Genomic DNA, 22,199 nt, shown 5'->3' with positions numbered 1-22,199 from the left:
TCTATAAAATGTCAGAAAATAGTGAAAAATTGTCCATCACACTTTCCCTAACCCAAAGTAAAATTAAATGTCTTATTTTGGTCGACGAACAGTCCAAAACCCAAATTCAGTTTGTGATAATAGAAGACAAAAAACAAACAGCAAATTTTCACATTTGAGAAGTCGAATTTTTGGCATTTTTGCTTAAACAATTATTTTAACAGTTAATCAATTTTTAAAATCGTTGATTCATTTTGTCAACTGACTGATCCATTAATCGACTGATGACCACCTCTAGGTTATTGTCTCCACATGCAGTGAAATGTATTCATAATTGTGATAGGAAAACCAGTAGAATAGGAACTTGAACACACACATTAGGCAGACTGAACAAGTTACTGAGTTACAATCTTTCTTACTATTGTTAGAGCCTCACCAGCAGTGGGGCTGAAATGGAAACTTGCCCTGAGGGTGGCACAAAGGGAAACGCCATAAAACTAAAATCAGTTTAAATCCTTTGGGAGCATAAATATGATCGATCATTAGGTTTTGATATTTATTGTGTACAAATTTCAAATTTTCAATCCAATTTTAATCACTTAAATCACATTGGGAGTGTCATAATCACATTGAATGTTGGTGGTGAAAGACAAAATGTGAGGGGGAAACAATGACAATGTGGCCAGTTGTTGTCCAGATAGGCTGCTCTGGAACAAACTGTTGAATGAATGAAACAACATCCATTGGTCCGACCACTAGAGGGCATAAACACGTTTTTAAACAGCAACAATCCACTTGTGAGGTGGCAGAGAGTCCGCCATAACCTGAAACTATGTAGGGTACAGTAAATACCCAGAAAGGAGCAAATAACTACTATATAAAAGTCTGTTTGGTCTGACTTTCTTTATTATTTTACATGTAAAATGTATGCAGATTAGAACTTTTTATTTTAACATTTTATTCCCAAATCTATTTTTTTTCAATACACCTTTCTGGTTGTGTTGTATGTCAACGTGTTACTCAGTACAGACTCTCATATACTCCTTTCTGGAGCTAGAAGCACACGATGTCTCCAGTGTATCACAGTATGTTCACATCTGTTGCACTCGTTAAAACACCACTTCACTTCCTCTCTGAGATCCAGGTCAGTCACTGGAATACATGTGGCCCAAAAAACTAAATAACACAGACTTACACAACCAGAAAGCACTGTCAGTTTTCCCTTTGTCTACACATATACTGTAAGCTGACAGTGTATTAACTTTCTGTATCTTATCAAGGAGATATTAGTATCAGCATATGTGTTAGCAGATATGCAGAAACAAATTGCAGTGCAGTACATTTCATAGGGTGCAATTGTTACAGATACTTGGTATGGATATGTTGCTGCTTTTTTTCTTCATCCTTTTCCAGTGAAGTTTATTTTTCAAATTAAAATTTCTGTTTTTGTTATCTTTTACTTTCATCCTTGACAATAGATTTAATGTTCAACTGCAGAATAAATATTCTGCATTTTTAAATTTAAGACACCCAACATGTTTGTTTATTGTACAGAAACTGAATATCGGCTGATATAACATTGACAAATCTGTATCAGTATTAGCCTTAAAAATTCCATTTTTTTGTCATTTATATACGTATCTTCCAATATGCTATGTTTTGTTAGCGATTATTTTCTGCACCATGCTTACACTGATATTTAATGTTTCTCTTTGATATCAACATGGTTTATAACTACACCACATTATGATGGACTGGTGTTTCCCTGCCTTCCACTACATACTGGGAATTAAGCCAGCCTACCCTTGGACACTGCTAATAATAAGCGGGTCAAGTACAGTACATTAATGAATATATATCACAATGTGTTCTTACAGTGCAAATAAGCCAAACACGGGTAAACAGTCAAAAAGGGTATGTGACTATATGCAATACCAATTCAGCTTCCCCACTCAGTCTAAAGTTCACCATTTGTTTGGATCTAAACTGAAGTCCCGCAGTAGGACTGTCTCAGGAGGCCAAGCTGTCTGGAAAATGAGAATCACAAAGAGCTCCAAAGATTCAAACCAGTTCTTGAATCAGTGTTTGCTGTTTAGGCCAGTCCACAAAATTAACTGTCTGATTTTGTAGCTGCTTATCCAGAGTGACTTGCAGCGAATGAAGCAGCAGGGGTGACTCAATGTCCTGCTTATGGACTCTTTGTGGAACTTTAACCAGCAACTTTAAAGTTATGGGATGATCTGTCTGACTACTTGTAGCCAGCATACAGAACTTTGTATCAACTATCATTGTAGGTTATGATGTGCAAAGAGTTCAAGGCTTCTGGCTTTTTATGGAAACATGGCTAAAGTTCATTTTTGAGCAGAAGCAAAGTGAATCATATGGCAAGCTGCTCCTGTTAGCTCTCAATCAGTAGATTTCACTGTACAGAGGCCCAGTGGAGACGACAGCTACATCCGCTATTTGGTTGTGTTATTTCCATTACGGCAGACCTTCCCCTCACCCCATAGTTCATATATTCACTTCCTCTCACCAGGTAAAAGGAAATGGCTTTTCCACATGTGTTCCACATGAACTGAAATTAAAGCAGGTCTTGCTTTCTGAAATTAATAAGCTAGTTGGCTCCACACTGAACCTTTTTTCTGCCTGTGACACTCCACCGGCTGTAGTTTCCCTTCACGAGAATGCAAACACTACAGTATCATCATGACTGTTTACATTTACATAATGAACAATTACATGCTTTTATCAGACAGGAAAAAGACTCAGTGCTTATTTGATGGTCGGTTCAACCAAATTACAAAACTGCATACTTTCTCACTGACATTTAATGTACCTGGACAATGCAATTGGAGTATCTGGCAATGCAGATCATTTTGATTTTATTTACACAGATTTTCAGTTCATTTCATTTGCACAGATCTGCCTCTGAGATTTCTGCCGTCATTCCAATGCAATAGAAGTTAACTAAATTCCAGTTATGGAGCGCACAGCATTGAAAAAGCACATTTAAAACATTCAAAAGCAATGTGTCTTTCCAGAAACAGTGTCCTTGTTTCTCTGGCCTTCAATAGTTTTTATTATTTTACAGTTCCAAACAAAACCTGTTGACAGTAAGATCTGTGGATTATCCAGAGTAAGTCAGGCATCGTTACCGTTTAATTGTTTACCTCTGTTGTATTTGGATGAGGACAGAAATCTTCGGAGATGGATATCTCAAAACCCTTGACAAATAAAATATATCTGCAAGGCTTGAGGTAAGTGGAAACGCTGTGTTTTGTTTGTTTTAGACATAAGATACCACAACCCTATATATACATTTACAATTTCACTGAAATATTGATACTGTAGGTTTGTTGTTTATATATCTATTTTTAATACCGACTTCCCTATGCATAATGGGTTTATGTTCAAGTTTTTGTTTGTTTCTTTGTTTTACTGTATGTATATAACGTTACTGAAGACTCTCCTCCCAAAACATACTGTACAGTTTTCCCATTAAGTACCTTTAAGGTTGTTAAAATCATCTTTTTCCAATGACTGAATCCTATATATTTAGTATCATGTTGTTCCAGCTCTTCGCTGAAGCTATATGATGGTAAATATTAAAACCCAAGACTCCATGTCTTTATGGCTGCACCATTTCATTCCTTCTGTCTGACATTTGGCATCTTTGAAAACTTTTAAAATAAGGTTCTGTGACTTTTAACAAAGTTTGACTACACAGCCAGAGTTTGTACTGACTGACACACAAGTGAGGTTTTTAAACATATTAAGCCAATAAATTTATTCCAATAGAGCGGACAATCCCGCTTGTTGTTCAGGCAAAGTGGACAACTAGCTAATTAGCTAATTAACTTAATGTTTTGAAGCAATATCAGATTAACAAGAGCTCATCATTTAAATTAGCTAAAAAAACACACACAACTGCTTTTTAACCCCCACTGGACAACCTTCGTTTGTTTGCAGCATCCCTTTGCCCAATTTGCTAACGTGTGTTATGCTAGCTAGCTAAAGCTCCTATTCTGGATTAAGAGGAAAAAAGACCGTTAATTTAGTAGCATAACTATTGTAGCTAACGGCTAGCTAAAGTTACCGTTGAGCTTCAAGAAAACTGCTTTGACTAATATGTATTATGTATAATTTACCTCCAACTAGCTAATCTTTGTGTATCTGTGGCGACTTTCAAAACTCACCACACATCAAAAACCTCCAAATCATCCAGTCCCCCACACCAGGACACTCTCCCCGCCCCGCCCCGGCCCGGCCCGCCCCGCCTGCTTCCCGGCCCGCCCCGCCTGCTTCCCCCGGCCGGCACTAACCTGGTTGTAGTGTCCCTGTGTTCAACAGCGGGAGCGACGTGGAGAGGTCTCGGTAGGTACTTGAAGGGGACTTTCTCCTCCATCTCCACCGCACCGTCTGTCTGTTGCTTCCTCTCCCCAAACATGGGCTTTGAGGGTCTCGGTTCAACGGTGCTCTTGGCCTCCTTGGTAGCTCTTGTCGGCGTTTGCTCCGCGCGCTCGGACTCGCCCCGGGGAGTCGCGTTCGGGTTCGTTTTCGACCCCAAAGCGAAGTGCGAACCGCCGTGCGAACACGCAGGAATCTGCACCCGCAACAACACATGTTTCTGCTCCAGGGGCTATGAAGGAGAGACCTGCCAGTATGGTGATGTTACAAACCTTTTGTCTACGTTTATATTTAAGTGAATTTAATGTGTAAAAGTTTTCCTCAAGTTTATTTAGTTTCAACCTATCAGTACAATATACAGTAAAGTTTAATGTACATTCCTCCTCCTGTAGAAGAACTGATGCTTATAGAGATTTGTGTATAAATCAATAAAGACCTTGAGTCATGCACTTACCTGTGGTAAGACAAACAACTACAAATATAAACAAAAATAAAGCATATTATGCTTTCCCCTTAAAGCAGATTTAATGTAATTTACGTCAGTTTAATGCAGAAATTATTCTACAAAGATTTGAGTCAGCATAAGCAGGACAAAAAAAAATCTTGATTTTAAGATATAAAATGCTCATTTCCAGAATACTATGAGCGAGTATATTCCTCATCATAATAACTTATTTTGCTACTCACTTTTACAATATCTAATATTAATACTATAATATAGTATGAACGGTAATGTCAAAATCTTGTGTTTCCTTGTGTGAACGCAGCCAACTGTTATCCCAAATGTAAGAATGGAGGAGAGTGTCTTCGCCCTGGAAAATGCAGATGTCCTCCAGGATTTGGAGGAAGATACTGTCACAAAGGTAAGCAGGTTTCTTTGCAGTGACTTGTAAATGAAATATCTGCTTGCTCCGGTTATTGTGAACTTGTTGACAGAGTTGTGTGATTTGGAAGCCTGGAAGACTCTGAAAGCTGTCTACTTTTTACGAAGTTTTGCCAGGACAGTTCACATTGTGTGGAAGTCAGTCTTCATGCATTTACTCTGAATCTATCTGTAACTGTATGTGTTGTGTATTTTCCTTCTTCCACGTGATACAGTAAAACTATAGACATACATTCCAACACACAGCTGATCCTCTTTTACCAGACATTCACCGGATTCCTTCTCCAGTCGGGAAGTAGAGCAGCTACATTTTTTCCCAGGGACAAAACTGCAGCAGTAGTTCAGTAAGCATGCAGTAAACATTTCTCCAGTGGCTCAAGCTTTATGTGCTGTTATTGTAAATGAGCCTAAAGGTTAGGTTATCAGTATTAGCTATGCTGTAGTTATCACTGAGGTCATATCCTCAGTATTTTCTTTCTGTGAATTTGGGGATTTTACCAACGTGTGGAGGTGTTTATGTTACACAGTTACAGTCATATCACACATAGTGGGTTTTAAAAAGATATTTATGAGATTATTTAATAGTAAATATCTTTAAATGTGTCTATTTTTTGGGCAAAACATTAAGTTAAATCAAAATAAAATGACAGGATTTTTGTGTTTATCCAAAGAATTAACTGAAACAGCATTGTTTCCCAACATGGGGGTAGGGGCCCCCACAAGGGGTCGCAAGATAAATCTGAGGAGTCGCAAGACAATTAACAGGACAGGGACCAGACTTTCTTTAATCATTGCCTTTATTTTTTTACTGGATAATTTTACCATTAGACTTATGATAACTAGTGACTAGGGGGCCCAAGTATACATAGAATTATTTTAAGTGGTCACAAGCTCAAAAGATTGGGAAGCACTGATTTAGGCAATTGTGTAGGGTGATAACATTTACAGAAAATATAACTGAACAGTTAGGCTAAATTAATAAATAAAATGAGGTTTATTTGGTGTCCAGTCAGAACATTTTACAGGGGGATATCATGGCCAAGTTATATATTTCTAAAATCAATGCAGCCGAAAGCCGTAAATCTCATCGACATCACTGCTGATAGGTGTGATCTGTGTCTGTCCTTTGGCAGTGACGTGTGATGGGGGATGTTGGAACGGAGGGGAATGCATCGCTGTCAACGGAGTGGCCAAGTGCATCTGCCCCTCAAGCTGGACCGGCTCAAAATGCCAAGAGGGTGTGTTTCTAGCCGTATCTAATTACCCTATTAACACCACATGGAGCCGGGTTCTCATCTGGAGCTCATCAGCAGTACCCTACTAAAACATTTCTAAGCCTTTTCTGGTTCCAGGTTGCTGTCATGATGGGAAGCAACATTTAGTGTTCACCGGCAGCAATTAATCTAACTTAGTGGTTATGAATGACATTTAGGTTTACGGCTGTGAATGATGACTGAGACATTTTTGGCAGTTAATTGCAGTTCAAGTTGGGCGTAGCAAACATTTCTAAGAATCTTGTTGGTTGAGATAAACCTTGAAGCAAAGTTGTCCTCCCAAAATTACGAAAACCACTGCGATGAATGAATTAATATTTAAATTTGTCCTATTAAAATGTATGGTTTGACCACAGTCTCTTCTGCTACCACATTCACCCTTAAGCTAACCTGCTTCAAAAAAATGTTTTTCTCAATCTTCACCTACTAAGATTTAAAAGAATAGTTCAACATTTTGGGAAATGTGCTTATTTGCTTTCTTGCCCAGAGTTAGATGAGAAGATCGTTACCACTTTAATGTCTGTACACTAAATATGAGGCTACAGCCAGCAAGCTTATCTTAGCATAAAGATTGGAAAAGGGGGAAACAGCTAGTCTGGCTTTGTCCAAAGCAAACAAAATCCGCCTACCAGCACCTCTAAAGCTCACAGATTAACATGTTATATCTTGTTTGTTTAATCTGTACAAAACTGAAGTGTAAAAATGAAAAGTTGTGGGTTTTATGGACTACAAGGTTTTAAAGGAATAGTTTGACATTTGGGAAATATGCTTATTCACTTTACTGTCAAGAGTTAAGATGAGAAGATCCATACCTTTCTCATGCCTGTACACTAAATATGAAGCTGCAGCCGTATAGGTCAGCTTAGTTTAGCAGTAAAACCGGAGGCGGGTGAAACAGCTAGACTGGCCAAAAAACTGTCCAGTATATATCGCTTGTCAAACCACATCTTGTCCTTTTTCCGCTTTGGTATGGAAGACACAAGATATATAACATGTTGGAGCTTTAGAGGTGCTGGTAGATAGATTTTGTTACCTTTGGACAGAGCCAGGCTAGCTGTTGTTTCCAGTCTTTATGCTAAGCTAGGGTAATCAGCTGGCTGGCTTCATATTTAGCATACAGATATGAGAGGGGTATTGATCTTCTCAACCTAACTCCTCGCAAGAAAGCAAATAAGCGTATTTCCCAAAATGTCGACTATTCCTTTAACTCGTCCAAATGTGTTATTGTCTCTCGAACGCCTTCAGTAAATGTGTGTCACCTCTTGCTAAAGCTCAGATCTAGCATGCTGACAATGCCTTTCTATGGCTTGTTCTCCGTGCAGCGATCTGTCCGCAAGGCTGTAGGAACGGGGGAATCTGTGTGGCTCCAGGAATCTGCAGCTGTCCGGAGGGATGGCTGGGCGGTGCCTGTCACACTGGTGAGTTCAAAGACCAAACACTTTCATATGCATCAAAGCACTTTACAAGCATGATTTCTTTTGTACCTCTTCTTCCTCTCCGCCTCCTTCAGACTCTGTTCAGTTTTAGCCGTGCTTTGTCTGGATCCCTGTAAATCTTCTACATCTTACTGAGAATAATGTTACAGGTATCAGTCTGCCAAACAGCCGAGAATGATATAAATCATATGTATGTGTCTGCTAAGGGAACGTTTTCAGCTCAGTGTTTTTCCAGATGTGACAAAACCCAGACAAGGAAACACTTCTCACCTCGGTGGCCAGTTGCTGGATTTGTGGTGTTTGGATTTACAAGCTCTTCATTTACTTGTTTCTCAGGTTTTACAAATGATTAAACCCTGTTTTGTTTTGTTTTTTGTGTGTCTCGGTTGTAGCTGTGTGCGCCAAGCCCTGCCTGAATGGAGGGAAGTGTATTTCTCCCGACAAATGCCGCTGTCGCCCCCCTTTCTCTGGCCCTCGCTGCGAGGAGAGGAAAAAGTCCCACTAGTGTGACCCTGTCGGGGTCAGAGGTCAATGAGGCCCAATAAGGGACTTTATGCTGATGAGGATAATTATTATTTTTTTTAGCTGAAACATTGTTAGTTTTTACTTTTTTTTTAACCATATATGTAATTATTTTTTAAGAAACATCAAACCTGTTTAATGTTCTCATTTGACTGTATAAACATGTACTGTACTGTAATTTGTGTCATTAAATGAATAAAAGAGTGAATTGCATGCATTATCAAAGCTCATTTAACAAAACAAAAGCATAGAAGTAGTACATTTTCTTTATTTTGTCACATGTAACTTGTATCACATCGATGATTAATCTGGATTTTGTTTTAGAAAACAAACCACTGACTGTATATTGACTGACTTTAAATACAGTCTATGAAACAAACCCTATATATAACTCCAACAGGTGGTCATTACTTTAAGACATATGTTTAGTATCAGTGTAAATGGATAACAGTCCATAACTTAAACTGGCCCAATCAAACAATACATTAATGAAAGCAATAAAGAAAAATAAACAAATGCAATTTTTGTCAAATTGCCACATATTCATATCAGTATCTTCAGTCTAAAACACGTTACTGATGTGTACCATCTAAATTAGGCATAATTAAAGCAGACTTGCATTAATTTTTCTCATAACTAAGAAACAAACAGTGCGCATCAGTTTGGTAAAAGTTAGACCAGGCTATAATTTGGCTAAATTGTGAAAAAACTAAAAAGTTGCTGGTAATAACCTACAGCTTATGAATGAATCATCATTGAAACAGATTCATTTGTCATTTACCTATTTTACATAATACCGTGCAGTAACACTCACATATCTGCATAAAGTCTCTGTAAGCACTGCTGATGCATTCAACAGATGTGTGTCACTTTGAACCTTGAGGTAGCGATAAACAGGGACGAAAAGACAAGTGCAATACATCAAGTCCCTCTGTTAGCCTTCAAATTTGCACAGAGCCGCACATTCAAGCACAGTATCCACCAGCACACACTCTCACACACACACACACACACACACTCATACACACACGATTTATGCTTGCTTTGTGCATTTTGTAGCTTCTTTCATCCCATTTCTCATTTCTTTTCCATCACGCTTGTGATGCCTGTAAAGGTGCAAACGTAAAAATTAATTAAAACTAGATTTCACATACTACGTTTTTCTATATATCCAAGGTGGTGGATGCCTTTTAATCCTAAGAGTAAAACCGTAGCATGGAGAGGCTAAGGTGAAGCTAGTGCCTCTAATGTATTAGCGTTACATCTGAGTCACAGAGCTAGGCATCTTTTTTTCTGAAAGATACCGCTGTTCTGAAGGTATTTCCAGAATCCTCTTTTGACCATCTGGAAGAAAAAATATTTGGTCCTGTGACTGTTAAACGGCCGTCTGGGTCTTTCAAACACCGCCAGGTATTTTATCTTTCAGGTGAAACGGATGCTTAGCTCTGTGACTCGAATGTAATGCTAATACATGAGAGGCACAAACTGGGGATAGGAGAGCCCCAGAGGGAATACAACCTTTAACCCTGGAATCATTAGTGCTGCTTAGTACTTTCCCCACTGAGTTACACAGAGACATGTATGCATGAAGTGTGACTCCAATGCTGACCTTATTTGCGCAGGTGAGGCCCTTGTAGCCTTTCCGACAGTGGCAGTAGTCAGGAAGGACACACCTCCCTCCGTTCAGGCACTGCTGTTTACAGACCGCTGAGGAGGGAATCAATATTATAGGATTTTCTTAACACAGTAAGCGCTCATGATTACATAATTCCAAAAAATTATTCAAAACAATATAGCCTGATAAAATATATTTGTCTGTTTATCCTGACAACAAACTGCGAAATGGTAAAAATAAAGTTCAGGTAGAACAGGAGGCAAGTTAACTACTGTACTCGATTGTATGTCCTGGCCAGAGTCTCTATATTGCTGCATTGTTTTATCATGAATAAACTCACGTGTTTGACACTGCAGACCTTCCCAGCCGGTGGGACAGTGGCAGGTGTTTGGTCCCAAACACTCGCCGCCATTTTTACACCTTTGCAGACAGACAGCTACAGTGAAAACAGAGAGGGAGGCATGAACACAGCCTACAGCAGCTTAGCCAAAGATGTGGATGAAAACCACAACTCTTTTTAACAAAAAAGATAGTATGACACATTGTTTATAAAGTATAGAATCCTGTGGGAAAAAAACATAAAATACTGTATATTCTTATTGAACATAGCAAAACAATACAAGCTTGACATGACAACAACTTTTCAAGTGACAGCAGGAGAAAGTGTTAAAGCCTGAAGTTCAGAAATAATGTGCTGCGATATCAGTGGGGACCTACATTTTGTATTCTTAGTGGCTACTTGGGGTGAAGAAAGTAAACATATCTTCACTGCAGTGCTCACCTGCTGCTGTGTAGTAGAGCGTCCTGTGTTTTTGTATATAAAGTCACATTGAAACAGCATTTGCAGAGTGGGCAAGGGACTAATTTTGCCCTGAACTGAGCCTCCTAGGCAGTGATTCCACCCACTCTGAGCTCTACTACTCAAATGACTTACTTTATAGATATTTTAGCTGGGGTTAAGGTCTTGAAATTAGAGGTGCAACGATTAGAAAATGAATCGGCAACGGTCAAATAAAACAAGCCATTTGAATACATCCCCTTGCGCTGTGGGAAATTATGATGAACATTTTTCATTATTTTCTGACATTTTACAGACAAATCACTTAATCGAGAAAACGACCGGAATTGAAAGTAATTGTCCTGATTTTGATATGAAAATACAAGAAAATAAAAAATATGTTTTGCAGTGTATTGATACTTGTGTGTATATTATGGCAACAGTGGCAAACAAGGTGAAAATGTCATTTTTCTGTGATGTTTGTTTTGAGTCACTTCTTCCTGTGGTTTCAGAGGATTTCTTACAGCAGCTGTACTCAATGTTAAACTTTGAAATTAAATATTTGGACATTTATGGAGAATGTGTCTAAACCCTAACCTTCCTATGCAGATACCACTGCATGATCTTTATATTGCCTGTGATGTATTTGGTGTGTACGAATAAAACATGGAGTCACTCACGTATGTTACACCTCTTCCCTCTCCATCCTGACGCACAGGAGCATGTGTTGGGTCCCACACACTTGCCTTTGTTCATGCACATTGGATCACATACACCTGGAACACATTTGTTTACACATTAGGTTACCAGTATTTTACCAGTGGCAAGCATTTAATCAAATAAGGCCGCATTCAAATATGCAGTCAGTCATTTTACTTACTCTTTTGACACCTTTTTCCTGTGTAGCCTTCAGGGCAGGAGCACACATTGTTTCTCATACACTGACCTCCATTCTTACAAGGAGGACTGCATACAGCTGAAAAACACAACAAAATTCAACTGTGAAGATATCAAGAGGCATTAGCTAATAGAAATATAAATCAGACTTGTAAACACTGACCCATATTTTTAAAGAAATATTGACATAACCTCCAACCTCTTGTGCATAAATACGTCAAATTAAATAGGAAGGAAGCCCCACAGCGAGGTCTATGTACCTGACCCTGAACACTGACCTGTTTGTGTAGAGGGGAAGGGAAGTATGTCTGCCTGCAGGGATCAGCAAATAATCACCATATTATTAGTGAAAATAAACCCTCAGCACTGCAACCTTGCCGATATCTTTGTATTAAAAGTGCTAATTTCTTCTGGCAATTTTCATTCTTTAAATCTGGCATTTCATTCTTGCCACTGAAACAGCTGTTAGACCACTGCGGGACACTCTCCATAAATTAATTGAAACCCAGACTAATGAAATTCTTCTAGGTTTTGCAGCTTGGTGACCCACATTTAACAAATGTTTAGGGGAACTTTGGAAAACATTATAATTAATTGACTAAAAAAAGATAGAGCTCCAATGCAGGATTTACAATCTGTTTTTATGCAGCTGCTGTCAGAAAGGAACCTTCATCATATTAGGGGTAGAGTTTAAATAATAAAAAGCCAGTATCAGCAAACCAATGCATCTCTTTAATCCTGATTGTTACTGTATTGAAAGCCTCATCATGTAAGCGACCACCTCAAAGATCCTTCTCTGCATCTCCTAGTAGCTGAAATGCAATCAGGATTTTCTGCACAATTCCTCTCTGTGTGTCACTGTGATAAATATTCATCACAGTCTTACCGATTTGACACTGAGAGCCATAGAAGCCGCTGGGACAGGCACAGATGTTGGGCTTAATGCAGGTTCCTCCATTCAGACAGACAGGGTTACAGAGAGCTGGAAGACACAAGGAGCTACATTTAGATTCCACGGATTTAATATTTGTATTTCAAGCTTTCTTTTGAATCTGTATGGCAGAGAAACGCCTGTACGTTTTGCTGTCTCAGGTGCATGATGTTTGATGTACTGTGTTGTTATGGCAACAGTTCCAATTAAAAGGGCTCACATTAAGATCCAGTTGTATGCCACCTAGCAATGTGCTCTATATAATAATGGATGTGTGTTACATGTGAGGAAAACATTTCAGCAGAAACACTTTGTAGCTGCAGTGTGAATGCACACTTGGTTACAGGTGTTATGTTGTACCTGAGTTACACGTTGGTCCGTACCAGCCAGGTTTGCATTTGCAGACATCAGGAGAAACACATTCGCCTCCATTTTCACAGTGCCTGTTACACACCACTGAAACAGACAAATTATTATTTTACACATTTCTAAATTTTATCATACAGACATGAGAGTGGTATCGATGTTATCATCTAACTCTTGGCAAGAAAGTGAATTAGTTTATTTCCCAAAATGTTGAATGACAGTATTCCTTTAAAGTCGGCACCTCGCAATTATTATTTCATTTGAATTCTAATGTGCTCGAGGTCAATACAACAAAAAATGTGTCACTGTCCTACTACTTACAGACAGACTGCCACTTTAATACAAATTGTAAACACATCAAAAAATGTAAAGTAACTCACTGATTTCACATCTGGGTCCCACGTAGCCGTAGGGGCAGGTACACAGGTTTCTGGCCAGACAGGTGCCTCCATGTTGACAAGGCGGTTCGCAGCTTGCTACACACCGACACAGGGTTGTAAACAACACAAGGATACTCATCAGTATTCTGTGAGCAGAGAGCGTGTGTCAGCGTGTTAGACAGGTGTGAATATAACTTCAGGTTACCTTCCTCACAGGTGGGCCCACTGTAGCCCGCAGGACATTCACACACATTAGGTTTCACGCACTTCCCCTGGTTCTTGCAGTCAGGCCGACACACGGCTGAGAGGGAAGAAAAGAGGCAGGTTTGACGATCAAAATCAGACGCTGAGATAAATTCCAAGCCAAATCCTCAGAGGTGATTTAACAGTAATGTGCCATGACAGCATGCAGAGTACTCCAAGGTTTACTGTCTTGAAACTGTGTGAGCTGCAGAGGTTCGTTCAAGAGTGATATGATTTAATGAACTTGTTTCCAAGTCAAAATGCTCTCCCTCTCACCGATATGACAGTTGTATCCGGTGTAGCCTTCCTTGCAGGTGCAGGTGTTGGGCACAGTGCACTCCATATTCCTCCCACACTGATACCTGCACACAGCTGAAATCAAATCACAAGTTTACTTGAAGAAATCCCCCCCTTATGGAAGGACATGCCACTCCAGTGCGTAAAGAAGTTGAGACTGAAACGATTAGTTACCTCTTTAAGTAATTGATCCTGCAATACAAATACAAACACAAACAAAAATAAGCAGATTGAAGGAATCATTTTGGGCCGGGAGCCTTTGTCATTATTCTTTTACATTTTAAAGCTACACTAAGTAACTTTTGCTCAACAGTGGCCACCGGTGACAATTATGAGATAATAGTAACATAGTGTAACAGTAGCACAGGTCATAAAGTCAGTGAACTGACTTAGTAACATAGTTACACAGCAATATTAATCTAAAGCTTCTTATTTCATTGCAAAAGACACACTATCTACTTTCTACAACTTTCTACTTTTATCTTAATAATGATGCATTATTTTCTTGAAATTAGTAGTTATGTTCTCTTTTATTTTGTTTAAACTTTGTTTAAATTGCCACAACATGCCATATTGTATTTTCATACACTACAAATTTATATTTGAAGTGTCCTGCAATCTCATTTGAAACATTTTCCCTTAGTGACACCTTATCATTAATATCTGATATGTTTTTCCATAATTTCAAAGAGTTGGAAGTGTTAGTGTGAACAATCTTGATTAAAACAGCCTCACCTATGAATAATATTATGTAGACAAAGATGCATATAACTTACATAAAAGTGACAGAATCGCAGGCACAAAGACGTTTTTATCTTTGTCTCACATTATCGGACATCTTAACAGCCATTTTACACAATGAAGGAAGGGCATAATAGTGTGATTTGGACAATTTGGGCCAAACAGTATGTATTCTCTTCCTTTCAGAAACAGTGTATGTACAGAAAGTAATACCGTATTAGTAGTGAATCACCTATAGTTTGCCTGGCACTGCCTCTGTGTTCTGTATTGAATGTCTGCAAGTCAGCATCTCTAATTCCCATATCAACATTTACGGTCCTCTGGAAGCTGTTTTAAGACTACCTTGACACTAAGTACCTTTACATGTGACTCCGTCTCCAGTGTAACCGTACGGGCAGCGACCACACCTGAAGGACCCGGTGACGGTGGGCTCACAGGGAACACCGGGGAAGCAGGGAGAGTCAGCACAGGTCACATGGTGAGATGGTGACCCCCATTTGACCCCGGTGGTGAGGTCGGGGTCGGGCTCCACCCCGCTGGGCTGACCTCTGTGGACAGTAGGGGCGAACACTCTGGTTGCAGTTTGATTCTGTGGCGTTGCTGTGGTCTTTCTGTCACTGGAAGACGTTCTCCTGATACTGGAGCTGGTGGCGTCTGGTCTTGTCCTCCTGTCAGGGGGTCGTTTGGGTGAGGTGGGAGATGACGAAGAGGAGGATGTGGGAGTCATTTCCTTGCTGGAATTTGATTTGATGATATGAATATGACCATCTGCTCCGCTGGCGACAGTCCCCTGACCTGTAAAATACTGGAAGTTAGAGGATATGACGTAAAAAACTAACACAAATATAGCTTTGGTTTGTCAACATGTGACCACATGGAATGATAAACAATTTTTCAAAAACAACAGCAATAAATTAATAATAATAAGTTTAATTTAGTTTAGATTTCTCTTACAATGAGACAAAGAAACATTACAGACATCAGGGAGGCGAACATTCGCCCGTTTTAAACAATATAACAATTAACTAGTGTCCCTCTATTCTTATACTCATATCTTTTGGATCATTGATCCCACTGTCATATTTTTAATGGTTATTAGATTTAAATGTCTTTAATCTAATCCCGTTCTCTTAAAACTTGCACTTGTTTATTTACTTCTTATTCATTGTTAATATTACTGATATTTCCCATTCAATTCGTTGCTGTGCTTTTTGTCCTCTGTCTTCTGTTTTTTTTTATGTTAACGACTTTGAGCTGCATTCATTGCATGAACTGTGATATATAAAGAAAATTATTATCTAATGATTTCTACTGTATAGCCCTAATGACAATATACATCACAATCCATCACAGTAAATAATATATAAACAAAAAAGTAAAAAAACTCACGACTACTAACAACAACAATAATGATAATAACAACATTTATAATTGAATTGATACGTTTTAAATATTATGCATCCTTACAGTTTAGAAGTTAAAATGTTGGTTTTTATACATGAGCATGTGGAATTTCTCATTTCTCCAGTATAATAACATTTTCATCAGTGAAATGTCACTTTGAGAGTTTTATTGTTTGAATGACTATTGTCATATAATAAACAACATGTGTCCAAATATTACATATTTTGAACTTGCGTATGGATTTCTCTGTGAGGGTATGGCCTACTGTTTAAAAATTAAAACCACAAAGCATACAACATGGTCACCATTGTCCTTTCACCAGCATCAGGTTTGAATTCAAAGAATTGCTTCACGCTCACCTGGTATTGCGCACGTTCGTCCGTTTCCATAAAGACCTGGAGGACAGGGTCCACAGACGAAGCCTGCCGAGACGTGGGCGCTCTGAAAACACTGAACTCCCGGGTGACACGGCTGTCTGGAGCACGGCGTCGGGCCCGAGGGTTTGAGCCTCAGTGAAACCTCTGAACCTCTTGCTGGTGTGGACACTGCTTTGACCGGAGAGTCTTGGTTACCTTGGAAACAAAAAGGATGAAAACAACCTTAAACTGGACAACAAACATTTTCTTATTTATGTAAGAATGCATGAATCCCAGAGAAAGAAGTGGACAGATGTACATCTTTAGAAATGAGAGGATGTGGTTTAGAAATGAGCCAACAAATCATGAATTAGCATTAGATCAGCATTATTTAAAGGATAAGTTTGGTGATATTCTATATTTTTCTTATTATCAGCAACTCCCATGAAAAGACCAAAACCATCAATGAATGTATCTACTAACAAGTATTACAGTATGTGTGTATCCAAAGCCTGATATATCTTATTCCTCTGTGCCATAGAGCTCCACTGTTGTCCAAAAACTATTAAAAACACATCAATGAGCAACACTGTTGACATGTTCCTTCATTACTATGAACACACACACACACACACACACACACACACTGTAGTTTATTTTAACTCAATCACACATACATTGTCCTGTTGCTGGAAATACTCATTAGGGCACCAAATCCACGGCAGAAAATTCCTCCTGTTTAAGTAACGTTCGGAAAGTCCTGAGAGACGGACCAACACATTGTTGGTTTTGGTCTTTTTATGGGATTTGTTGGTAATAACAAAAATATAGACTACCAGCCTTACCCTTGAAATGAATGAAACCATCTATTTTTAAAATAAAAGTTGAGGTAGAAGTCTTACGCGTGCAGTTTTTCCCGTCACCACTGTATCCTTGTGGGCAGACTCCGCAGATGAAGGAGCCCAGCGTGTTGTTGCAGCCCGCTCCAGGGAAACAAGGCTGAGAGACGCACTCATCTATATCCTCTCTACATGTGCGGCCTGAAAGCACATGAAACACCAGACGATATAATGTGGAAACACTGCACAACTTAAACTAAAGTGCACCACGACCTTAATATGGTCGACCGGCTTTCAGTTTCACACTGGCTGCTTTCTTGTTGTTAAGATGTCTTGCCCCTTCCAAGTGCAGCCCTGCAGGAAAGGAATCCACTACTAAATCCATACTTTCCTCCTAAGCCTTTTGCTCTGTGTTTTTGAGGTGGTTTGAAGGAAACAGTTCTGCAGGTGGATCCCTACCTGTCATTCCAGGTGGACAGATACAGGAGAAGGAGTTGGGGCCGTCACTACAGCGGCCCAGTCTGCAGGGGTTCGGCTTACAGTCATCAATGTCCACCTCACACCTTTCGCCTGTAAATCCATCGAGACACACACACAGGTGTTCCCCACTGCCGGCAGGGAGGTTGACGTTGGTCACACAGGAAGCTCCATTCAGACATTCACAGGAGCGCACAGACACCTGAAGGAGAGGGAAAACTGGAGGTTTCGTTTGCAGTCTGATTTAGTCTGATTCATCATTTGAACTACAGGTTTGTAATGTGAAAACAATGTTTTGGCACATGGTGTATTTCATGCGTCTGGCTTTAGGTGTTCTTTAGACTTTCTTTATTCCACAATGACCCCTCATGGAGGTATATGGACATACTGTTGTTACATATGTAAGAAAACAAAAGAAACAGAAATAAAGTAAGTGGACAGCGACACTGAAATCACAAATATATTCAAAAGCTACTAGAAGCCATTTTTATTTTTAACAAACTTAGCGAGACTGGTTGACTGTTCCTGTGAAACCTAAAGTACACAGTCTTGGAATATAAACGTGTAAATATCTCTTCTCTTCATACTACATACAATTACTACTGTATACAGAATGTGCTGTATACTACACAAAAATATTATATATCTGTATATAGTTATATAAAAAAATCAAAGTAATTCACCACTTTATACGAACAGGAAATTATACAAGATGTCCACGATGAAGAACGTCAAACTGTGGCACTGATTAAGGAATTAAGAAAGGAAGAGAAATATTAAATCCTTATTTTTTGTTTTCTGAGATGTCCCTGGAGCTTTCTCACCATCATCTGCATCTGAATCTGAATGTTTTGCAGCTGTGAGCAGGTCTTTTATTTCCTGTGTGCGCTGCATTGTAGGACAATAGTATCCATCAACACAGAACTAATTAAATCAAGCAGATATAGAAAGCATCGCTGGCATATGTGGGTATTCTTACTTTTGTCACTTTTTCAGTGTAAACACACAACAAACACAAAACCTGCTTAGAATTACTCTGTAATATGGAGTTGTGACACAGAGAGTGGCCATGAGCAGAGAACTACATATCATTAGCGCCCTCTAGTGGGAAGAAGCAACAGAGAATTATCAATTGAGAGCCAAAAACTGTGGCAGGCTCTTAACCACAAGTTTGCCTCTTGTCTGCCCCCAAGAATTCACTTACCTGTCCAAAACGACTGACACTCAACATACACATTGAGTTGCTGTTAAACAAGTAATTAAGGCCTATTGCTACAGTACACATATAAAAAACAACATTGGTGCCAAATTAACCAATCCTGGGTTAATTGGACAGACACGAGGTGAAAAGGGGAAGAAAGTCCTTAAAATGCTACTAGAAAAAATATAAAAATAAATAAACCGACCAAGTGAAAAAAGTCTTAAGCTTTCAATCAGATACTTTTTTTAATTTATATTTAAAAAAATGCAGAAAAAACAGCATTCACATATTTCATGATTAATTTATCCCCAGAAACAGAAGATAAAATATCAACAGAAATATTTAAACAGAAAATTATATTTAAATGATGTACAACTTTTGTTAAAATCATTCATCCCTAACATCTAGGCTACTAGAACTTGTCCCTTCTCACAAGCACAACTGTAATCAGAAAATAATGCAAACAAAAAACCTGCATGACGTTTTTGGTCAGTGCTATAAACTGCATCCTGTACCACTTCACAAACATACTCATACTTACTTTCAGTGGTAGAGGAAGTATTCAGATCCTTTACTTAAGTTAACACCACACTGTAAAAATACTCTGTTACAAGTAAAAGTTCTGCATTGAAAATGTTACTTAAATAAAAGTATGTTAAGTATAATCAGAAAAATGTAATTAAAGTATTAAATGTAAAAGTAGTAAAATGCAGAAAAATGTCCCCTGTGACTTTTATACTATTATATATTATATAATTAGATTTTTATTATTCATGCATTAATGTAAAATCAGGATTTTGCCGTTGTAGTTAGTTGAGGTGGAGCTCATTTTGAACTATTTTGTATCGGAATGCAACTAATGATTATTTTCATTATGCATTAATCTGCTGATGATCTTCTCTATTAATCGATTGATTGTTGCAAAAAAAATGTATGCAAAAAAACTTGATTTGTAAGGCAACTAGTAACTAAAGCAGTCAGATAAAGTAGTAGAAAGTAGAAGTAGAAAGTGGCATGAAAAGAAAATACTCAAGCAAAAGTAAAAGTCCCTCAAATATGTGTGCATTACCTGTATGGAGGCTCTGGTCTCAGCGCTGCAATCGTCCATCACAGTAAACTGGAAAGTGTGTGTGTCTGTAGTTTCAGCTGTGGCCTTCCACATCAGCAGGCCGGCCGGAGACAGAGATGCACCTTCGGGACTTGAGTCCAGGGTGAAGAGCACCGCTGAGCCCTCAGGGTCCCGAGCTTGTAGCTGGTAGATGAAGTTCTCCCCCTGGAAGGACCAGAGACGAAAAGGCAGCGACTGGAGCACCGGAGGCTCGTTCTCTGATGGGAAACACAAAGGAGGGAATAATAATAATAATAATAATAAGTAAGAGACTGAAAAATAAAATAAAATAAATAAGTGAGTCATGATGTGGTGAGTGACAGACTGGATAAAAAGGTGGGAATCAGAGAAGTCTAAAACTGCACGTTTCATAATTTTACGCTTTTTTCACCCAGATATGAAAATGTGAAAAAATGCTGATTTAGATTTGTTGATTTTTGAAAATTGTTGTTTAAATAGTTTGAAGGACTTTGTTATCATAAGTCAGACTCTGGTCAGAAAATGACCACAGTATGATACAGACATGCAGAACAAATTTATGTTGTCTTACTTTATTTGGGCTTATGTGCTCTTCTGCAGCCCCAATTAGTTTGTTACAAGCCGAAAAAGGTACATTTTAACATAAGAATTCTGCCTAGTATACCTTTTGACAGAGCTCAAACATTACATTGCAGTACAGAAAATGCTAATAAAAAAGAGTTACAGGTCATAAAGATGAATTTTGTGCTTATTTAACTCTAAATAATAAATCTAATGTTCACAATACAGCCTTACCTACACCACACAGTAGTTAATTTGCCGTTTATTATAGCTCAGCGCATTTGTAATAGCTCTATTTTTTTTAGTTTTTTCGGCTGCATTTTCATATATATATTTTCATCTATTTTTCTGATCTTAACTTATAGTATATTTTTATGGTATTTTTGTTGTTGTTTATAGTTTTTATTGATACTATTTGGGGGGCATTTTTGCCTTTATTCAAAGAGGGCAGTGGAGAGCTCACAGGAAATTATATAAGAGAGAGAGGGAGTGACAAGTTCATGCTTTTTTTCAGTGCTAATTTAATTTCCAGTGATGTTAAGTGTTTATAATTTACTGTATTTGCTGTTAGTGGTATGTTTTTGACGTTAATCTTTCATCTGTGAAATGTCCCACTCAGTACACATCTTGGTTGAAACACACTCACTCTCAAACCAAATTTAAGAAATGCTGATGACATTTTTTTATGTTAAAAAATTACAGATTTTATCAGATTTTGTAACTCTAAAATATCAACATCAGCCTCAAAAATCCAGTATGGATCGGGCTTTACCTTTTAATATATAAATGAATAATTCATCAAATGCATGCATGAACAAATTAGCTTGATTTGTGAGTAGATGGAATCAGCCTAATCAATAATCCACACCATGTCCTACTATCATTAGGATCAGCGATTTAACTTCAGTAAAGTCAATGCTACATATTCTGTTATTTCTTCTAAACGGAGCAGAGCACTGTTTGACCTACTTTAAGTTGAAGAAGCAAAGTTGGTCAGAAAGTCTAACAATGAGGTAAGCTGTCCTCATATCAGCGCCGGGGGGACTGAAGCAACTTCAATGGCTCCAATCTGCACAGAGCTGCTGACAAATTATCAAAACAGCCCTGAGCAACTATCAGAAAACTCAGTGATGGCTATCCAACCTGTGCTTTACTGAGGACGTGACACATTAAACACTTCTTCAATCTTACATCGCGTACAGTGTAGTCTTCTTCTGTGCTGTTTATGAGAATATGAACGAGCTGTGAGACAAACCAGATGAGAAACAATGACATTTTAGTGTACATACTCTCTGCTATGGACCATGTGTGTTTGGACGAGTCTGGGCGACATGTGAGGCAAGGGCTGCTGGGATTGGACTCCCCCTCACTGTAACATAGGCCGTCAATGTTGCAGGTTTTCTCCTGTGAAGCAAAGACAATAAATAAAACTAATTATGTTCAGTGTTTATTTCTCTTTGAAACAAACTGCCTTTCAGAACTTAAAACATGCCGTTTGGTGGCCACTTCTCCAAAAATGCAACCC

At 38.6% G+C, this 22,199-nt stretch overlaps 2 protein-coding genes across 11 annotated transcripts in view; one reads left to right on the top strand and one right to left on the bottom strand.

Moving 5' to 3' along the window:
* The first annotated feature begins 4,122 nt into the window (after positions 1-4,122).
* vwde (von Willebrand factor D and EGF domains) lies at positions 4,123-8,714 on the top strand. The gene is made up of 5 exons (XM_044208182.1): positions 4,123-4,644; positions 5,154-5,249; positions 6,403-6,507; positions 7,866-7,961; positions 8,372-8,714. The coding sequence occupies exons 1-5, from the start codon at positions 4,425-4,427 to the stop codon at positions 8,482-8,484; spliced, it is 630 nt and encodes a 209-aa protein (XP_044064117.1). The 5' UTR covers positions 4,123-4,424; the 3' UTR covers positions 8,485-8,714.
* Positions 8,715-8,749: 35 nt separating this feature from the next.
* The window catches only part of vwdel (von Willebrand factor D and EGF domains-like), a 49,697-nt gene continuing 36,247 nt past the window's right edge, over positions 8,750-22,199 (bottom strand). For all 10 annotated transcript variants that reach the window (XM_044208167.1, XM_044208168.1, XM_044208169.1 and 7 more), the window contains 16 exons: positions 21,964-22,078; positions 20,096-20,352; positions 17,808-18,027; positions 17,412-17,549; positions 16,513-16,725; positions 15,107-15,544; positions 13,988-14,083; positions 13,674-13,769; positions 13,469-13,564; positions 13,083-13,178; positions 12,678-12,773; positions 11,775-11,870; positions 11,575-11,670; positions 10,457-10,552; positions 10,111-10,208; positions 8,750-9,607 (listed from right to left, as the gene is read on the bottom strand). In XM_044208167.1, the coding sequence (XP_044064102.1) occupies positions 9,593-9,607; positions 10,111-10,208; positions 10,457-10,552; positions 11,575-11,670; positions 11,775-11,870; positions 12,678-12,773; positions 13,083-13,178; positions 13,469-13,564; positions 13,674-13,769; positions 13,988-14,083; positions 15,107-15,544; positions 16,513-16,725; positions 17,412-17,549; positions 17,808-18,027; positions 20,096-20,352; positions 21,964-22,078 (2,262 nt within the window). In that variant the 3' untranslated portion in view covers positions 8,750-9,592. The remainder of the gene's footprint in view (positions 9,608-10,110; positions 10,209-10,456; positions 10,553-11,574; positions 11,671-11,774; positions 11,871-12,677; positions 12,774-13,082; positions 13,179-13,468; positions 13,565-13,673; positions 13,770-13,987; positions 14,084-15,106; positions 15,545-16,512; positions 16,726-17,411; positions 17,550-17,807; positions 18,028-20,095; positions 20,353-21,963; positions 22,079-22,199) is intronic.

Source organism: Siniperca chuatsi, linkage group LG9, assembly GCF_020085105.1.
Source record: "Siniperca chuatsi isolate FFG_IHB_CAS linkage group LG9, ASM2008510v1, whole genome shotgun sequence".
Taxonomy (NCBI): domain Eukaryota; kingdom Metazoa; phylum Chordata; class Actinopteri; order Centrarchiformes; family Sinipercidae; genus Siniperca; species Siniperca chuatsi.
Note: the sequence above shows the minus strand (reverse complement) of the source record. Positions and strands in the feature narration are given on the sequence as shown.